We start from the raw sequence: 6,979 nt of genomic DNA on the forward strand, positions 1-6,979 counted from the left end.
TAGGTAGATAGATAGATAGATAGATAGATAGATAGATAGATAGATAGATAGAATATCTGGGTGGGCATGATGATCCACCTATAATTCTAGTGTGTGGAAGGTGGGCAGAGAATTTTTAGAGCAGACTGGAGAGCTCCAGGTTCAACAAGAGACCTTGCCTCAAAATATAAGGTGGAAGCAAACAAGGAAGATGCCTAAAGCCAACCTTGGGACTTCACCTTCACATGCATCTGCACTACTCTACACACACACACACACACACACACACACACACACACACACACACACACTACTCCTACATACATATGCAAAAACTCCCTCAGAATTACACCCTTAGTATTCTGGAGACCAGATATCCAAACTCAGACCCTCTGTGATAATGCCAGAGTGTGATTCTATATGGGAGAATCCCCTTCTTCCAATCTTTTAAGCATCCTGTCCATGTCACTAACACCTTAATGGACTTCTCTACATCTCTCCCTGACCATAGATCTGACCCTTTCTCAGTTCCTAGGCAACTCACTCTTCCAATAGAATCAATGACCTTTAGAATCAAAAAGAACTAAACAGACCAGTGTTGGCCAGCAATGACCAGATATCAATAAAGTCTTATTGAAATAGCTAACTGCATTCATTTGGTTTTGTAGATGCTGTCTCACTATGGGGGCAGAGATTATTGGAATGAGATAATTAGTTGCATCAGAGACCATATGGCCCATGAATCCCAACATACTTTCTATCTGGCCATTCACAGAGGTGGCTGCCAGCCCACAAATTAAGCCGTCTCACCTGAACCCACCCCACTTCCCAAATGATACTAAGGGCTAAAATGGCATTAGCCAGAGCCAGAGTCACAGGTGAGTTCATGACAGACCCAGAACTGGAATTTGGTGCTGCCGGATCACCAACCACAGTCCGTTTCATTCCCTGGCCTTCACGTTGTCAACAGATCTCTTCATGGTTTCAGGGAGGGGCTGCATCTGTGCATGTCATCCTACCTAGATCTTAGCTCTGATGACTTTCCTGAGCTGAACTGCTGGCTTGAGCCTGCAGAAGCCCATCTAGGCTTTCTCTTCCCTTTCAGAGTCTTTGCCCCACTCCACGTACATTGCCTGAAGCTACAATGAAGGCCACAGCACTGTTTGAGTGAACCACCCCCTCCCCTGTTCATCCAGGATGCTTAGTTCATGACTTTGCTGTGTTCCAGAACAGCCGGGAAAGCAGGTTGAGAATACAGATGTCCAAAACCCAACTCTGCTCTGTTGATCCCACCCCCTCGCATTGACAATCTCGGGAGCCTCTGAAGGTGTCACCATTTCCTCCATGGGCTCTTGGTTTTAACTGACTGCCTTTAAATAAAGCAAGGGGCCCCAGTGAATCATGATTCTCTTTAAAATGTGCAGGAAGAGGGCTAGGTGATAGCTGGAGTTAAGCATTTTCTTTACAAGCATGGACACCTGAATTCAGTGCCCCAGGATTTTAAGAAAATAAATAAATAAACAAAGATCCAGGCATAGTGGTGCATGCTTGTAATACTAGCCTACCTGGATCAGAAAGAGGCCCATATCCCAATAACAGACTTTGCCTCAAAAAACAAAACAAAGCAACAACAACAAAAACAAAACAAAACAAAACAAAACAAGGTGAGTGGATGATCTCTGGGAAGCACCACAAGTGGTTTTCTTTGTCTTCCACATGTACACACAAATACACTCATACACATACATGTGGAGAGAGAGAGAGAGAGAGAGAGAGAGCGAGAGAGAGAGAGAGAGACCGAGACCGAGACCATAATTTTTCCTGGGCATTCTCTACACCACTTGACTCAAAACCCTAAATTTCCTTCCCATCACTATCTCTTTCAAAGAAAGCATCTCAAATAATATGATTTTGTCCCCTTTGAGCAGACAAGATAAGGTTTTTTAAATGAGTTGCTGGCAAGGAATTCATGAGCTTATAAACTGCTGGCGTCGGATGACAGGAGGAGGTGGTGTTGAGAGAATAGGAACATAGGAAATTCCAGAGGAGGGCTGAACTTCTGGGCCTGAGGATTTTTATTCTGGGCTGGTCGGCTGGCTTGGTAGAGAAGCGACTTAGAAGTGGCAGGGTCCCTCTTTGGTATTCAGCAGGCACACTCTATGCTCCAGCCTCCGGCGTGAAAGGCAGCAGCACCAGAATAGCTTTATAATGGAGACTCCATCCACGAGGGACCAGGATTGGGGACCAGTGAGCAAAGACAGGAGGAGGTTCACCTCTGAGAAGAACACCTGGGGGAGTTCTCTGAGCACCTGGGACTGGTTTCCAGCAGTGACTGAGACCCTGGGACTGAAATAAACCCCGCTTCCCCTGGAGACAGTGGAATCCAATTCGATTTCAAGCCGGTGTGTTTATTGAGTGCCTGATTCAGTTTAGGTGATGGAGAGATGGGGAGAATGAGAGAGACAGGTTAAGTAGTAGGCGGATGCAGACAGAAATTCCCTGAGAGTCTGACCTCCGGCTCCCAGGACCAGAAACTTGATTTTCTTAGTATCAGTCAGTAAGAAATTGGTGAGTCTTCATGTTTCATGAGTTCAGTTTCATGAACAAACACTGAGGGCTTCCAGCCTGCTAGGCACTGTCCTGCAGCAGACGTAGGAGCAGTGAATTGAACAGCTCAAGTCTCTGCACGGATGGAATTAACATGCTAACGAGGCATCTGCAGAAGGAGTAAAGTCCTTCCAAGTGGGAGCCACATGGCGGTGGTGTGTGTGGCACAATTATCAGGACAAGTGTTTAGGGAGGGTGGGACTTGAGCTGTGGCAAAGGTTAAATAGAATACGGACTTCTGAAGAGATGCAGACCTTACGCACAGAGGCCTGAGCTGCGTGGTAGAAAATGAACATGACATACCTTCAAAGACCCAAGACCAGGTCAGCGCCCCTGGAGTAGCGGGTGCATTCTGGGTAACAGAGTGCATGCTGGGAAGTAGAAGGAGAGAACGGTGAGATCATATGGGATAGCCGCAGAGAGACTGTGTAAACAAACAACTTAGGTCTGACTCTTAGTTCTGAAAACCTTCGGATCCCGGACCGGGAAGGTTCCTTAACATCAGTAAACATTTAGAACATGTCATGATCATGGTTAACCGAGATGAGAGTAAAAGATTGAGTCGTAATTTTTAACATCATGTCAGTAGTCTGACTCTAGGAAAACTGGGACCTGGCACCAAAGCCTTGTGGGAAGCTCATGACGTCAGTACTGTGAGAGGGAGCAGATGCCTTGTAAACCCTTTTTGCATTCCCGTGGCTGTAGGATCCTGCTTCCTTAAATCTGACACCCCAGGTACTCTTGCCTTGGTGGCTTCCAGGCCTTGCCAAGAGGCAGGAAATCTATAGGTACACAAAATACCATTCTCAAAGTATGGTCCACTTAAAATGAGAAGCCTGGGAAGTGCTTATTCAATTTATGTTTATTTTTTTAAATTAATTGCATTTATTTATGAAGGTGCACAATGTCACGGTGTGTGCGTCATGTTGAGGCCAGAGGACAACTTTCAGGACTGGGACCACGTGGGAGGGTCCTCGGGATGAAGCTCTTGTCATCAAGTTTGGCAGCAAGTGACTTTGCCTGCTGGGTCATCTCTCCCATGCCTCAGACTGTGTCCATAAGCTCTCTGCACTTATCATCTCTGGGGACAGGCCAAGGAGCCTGCCTCTTAGTACCCTCCCCAGCCAGGCCATTCTCAATCCCTCCTTCAGTGACTCAGGAGCAGTTCTTTGAGTGACATTCCTAGGTCAGCTGCCTAGGTAGCAGGAACTGATTGAAAATGCCATTTCCCAGGTTCCTCTTCTGATCCAGCAAATCAAGACTGCTGCAGGTGGGACCAGCACTCTGCATTTTAACAAGCCATCCAGGGAGCTGGGGTGCACATTAAAAACACATGGGAGCCCAGCCTCATACTATCCCAACTAAATTCTGGAGGGGGACTCAAGTATTTTCCCACACTCCAGGATACAAATGTGAAAATCGACTATATAGTCCCTGGATGAAACGGAAGGCAGGCGCAAATCCACTTAGAAAGCTACGCTTGCCATAACTGGGTCCCCATGGCACACAGTGCACCCATTGGCTCCCACGGTGTCTGGGATGTGTGCAATGTCCCCGAGTCCGGCCTTGCTGGCTGTTCCTGGGCCCCAGCAGTCTTGCTTGTGAAGGTGAACTGTGCCTGGCTCCCATCCCGCTTTGGCAGATGCTCTGTGCCTCTCCATAGCCCGGTGCTGGCACAGAACTGAGGGGAGAAGGAAGTCAACAAGCCTGGCAGGGATGGGAAGGGAGAGGGCCGAGAGAGCCTTGGATTGGGCTGGCAGTGTGAAGTAAGTAATACCAGGTGTCCATTGGCTTCCTCTGGCTCCCAGACCCTGCGCTAGAGCTTGAAGTGACTCATCTGTCTCCACGTGCACATCTCTGGAAGGGACAGCACTCACAGCCGAGTAACACTGCATCCTTTGGTGTTGGCCTCGGTAGCCCCCTTTCACAGATGAGGAAACCAAAGCCCACAGAGTCCAGAGAGTCTGCCCCAGGGTCACCAGTGGGATCAGGATGTCTCCAAAGGCTCTCGCACTCAGGAATTTCCAGGCAGGGTCTCTAGGAAAACCGGATGGGTGTGGGGATGGAAGTCAGGATAGGGGTGGGATAAGGGTCTCCGTGAGTCGGGCTGGATCTGAGCAGCCTTGATTCCTTGGCGGTCCTAACACATCCCCGCCTCCCTTCTCCTGCGCAGGCCCTTCCTCGTGCTGCCCCCTCTGATGGAGTGGATCCGAGTGGCGGTGGCGCATGCCGGCCACCGCCGCAGCTTTTCTATGGACAGCGACGATGTCCGCCAAGCGGCCCGGCTGCTGTTGCCAGGTGTGGACTGCGAGCCGCGCCAGCTCAAGTAGGTGGAGGGGGAGAGTGGGTGGGGGGCGACGGGCGTGGGGGATGGGGAGGCGCAGGGACCCTGGGGGCGGGGACTGTGAGAATGGGTCCTGGGGCTATCTTTGGAGGAAGAAGCGGAGAGTCCCAAGCTTTGCTTGTGGATCTCAGCCACCAAGGCATACAGGCACAACACTCTCCCGCCCCCTTGCTGGCACCGAGTATCACCGTTACTGTTGCTGCTGACGCTCTGCTCGTTGAAATGGCAAACGGGCGGGAGGGGGGGGAGGGGGGGTGGCGGCTGAACTCCAAGGATCTGCTTGGGTCCCTGTGGATTACAGGACGCGGAGCGTCTTGTTCTTTCTGACTAGTCTCTGTTGGTAACCCATTTGTGTTCCTCTTCCTTTCCTCCTCTATCCCCGCTCTGTGAAATATTGGCGTCCTTACTTTCCTGACCAATCTTGGCAGAGTAAAATCTCTGTCTGGGAGCGCACCCTCTGTCTTCCCTCCAGCTTGAGGATGACATGAGCCTCCTTGACCGCTTCAGATTTATATATACCCCAGGGCTCCCCTCCAACAAGGTGGGAATTACTCATGAACTGGCCAGGGCTCTCCTGCAGGGGCCTTGTTTGGTTTTTGTGGGTTTTTTTTTTTTTTGTTTTTTGTTTTTGTTTTGTTTTGTTTTGTTTTATCTAAAAGCAATACAAATACATCAGACGAGCTCCTTCAGATGAGTCCTGCCCAGATCCAAATGCAAACAGCCCAAAAAACAAATGACGCGAGAACACACACTTTCCCGACTCCCTCAAATGTTTTCTGGGTGACCGTATCATTTTCAAATCTCCTCCCACCTCCTGATGTCAGACTGTCCTCCCTTGGGAGTACTCCACCCCAAGCGGCAGGGATTTCTGTCCTAGCTGGATTTGATGGGAATGGAGGGAGGGGCCCACAAGGTTATTGCGGATCTGTCATAGAAACCTTGGCTCATGAAGCCGCAGAATGACTTCTCAGCCCAAGTACACAAAGGGTTGATCAGAGTCAAAACCGCTAGTGTGTGTCCAACGCTAACCATATGCTGAGCCCCGACTTTAAGTGCTTGGTATAGATTAGTACCCAGGCAGTGCTCCCCAAGCCCTGTGAAGCATGCGGCTGTTATGCCCACTTCGCAGATAAGGAAGCTGAGGTACTGGTAGATCAGGCAGCATATCTGAGGTAACTGACCTGGAAAGCCATCAAGATGTAAATTCCAGCAGCCTAGTCCATGGGTTGAGTTCAAGCCACTGCGTGTTTCTGCCTTGAGGTTTCTTTAGTCAGAAACCTGAGCCTTTGGGGCCCATGCTTCATACCATGTCACTAGAATAACAGCATGTCCAGGGAGAGACTGTGTGAGCATGTACTATGTGGTGGCTGTAGCCAGAAACAGGACACTTGTACCAGCAACCTGCTTCCTTAGACCCTTCAGCCACCTAATGAGATTAACATGACCGTCCACTCCTGTAGCCTAGGCAGCCACTGTGGCACAGAAGTGGTGCCAGGGAAGGCTTTAGACAAAAGAGCTCAGCCTCTGGCTACCAGACTCATTCCCACCACTTCTGCTTACCATCCCCAGATTGTGATGTCCTATGCTCCCGCTCTCTTTGCTGCCATAAGCTCTAGCTTGCATTGGTGACCAGGAAAGTAAGGTGTTTCCTTGTTGCTTACTGTGAAAGCAGACTTTGTTTGTCATGCTCTCAGGAGACCCCCATAGCTCAAAAGTTACAAACCTGGGCCCCAGGGTCCCGTTGCTTGGGCCCAGATGCCTCTGCTATGGCTAATTAATTGCACCACTAGCTAATTAACCTCTTTGAACCTTCATTTGCCCAAGAGTAACATGGAGGCAGTAATGACAGCCCCCTCCCCAGGTTGGTGTAAACAGAGGACAAGGTCATAAGCGTGAAACGCGGCTACAGTGTTCACAAAGTGGAAGTCACTCTAGCTCGTGTCCCCCAAGTCTCCAGAACCCCTGAAACACTGAGGGAACCCCTCCGTACTGATTAGTAATCTTGGGTGGCCTTTAACATATTCAAGTGCCTTAAAAAAAACAGAGGAG

At 49.5% G+C, this 6,979-nt stretch overlaps 1 protein-coding gene across 6 annotated transcripts in view; it reads left to right on the forward strand.

Annotated features, from left to right (window-relative positions):
- Positions 1-6,979, forward strand: part of Btbd11 (BTB domain containing 11) — a 258,983-nt gene that overhangs the window by 197,941 nt on the left and 54,063 nt on the right. For 5 of the 6 annotated variants that reach the window (XM_026784505.1, XM_026784504.1, XM_026784503.1 and 2 more), the window contains exon 4: positions 4,760-4,912. In XM_026784505.1, coding sequence (XP_026640306.1) covers positions 4,760-4,912 — 153 coding nt within the window. Of the gene's footprint in view, positions 1-4,489; positions 4,615-4,759; positions 4,913-6,979 lie in introns of those variants that run through there. The other variant, XM_026784506.1, reaches the window with a different exon arrangement.

This window comes from Microtus ochrogaster, chromosome 24 (assembly GCF_000317375.1).
Source record: "Microtus ochrogaster isolate Prairie Vole_2 chromosome 24, MicOch1.0, whole genome shotgun sequence".
Lineage (NCBI taxonomy): Eukaryota > Metazoa > Chordata > Mammalia > Rodentia > Cricetidae > Microtus > Microtus ochrogaster.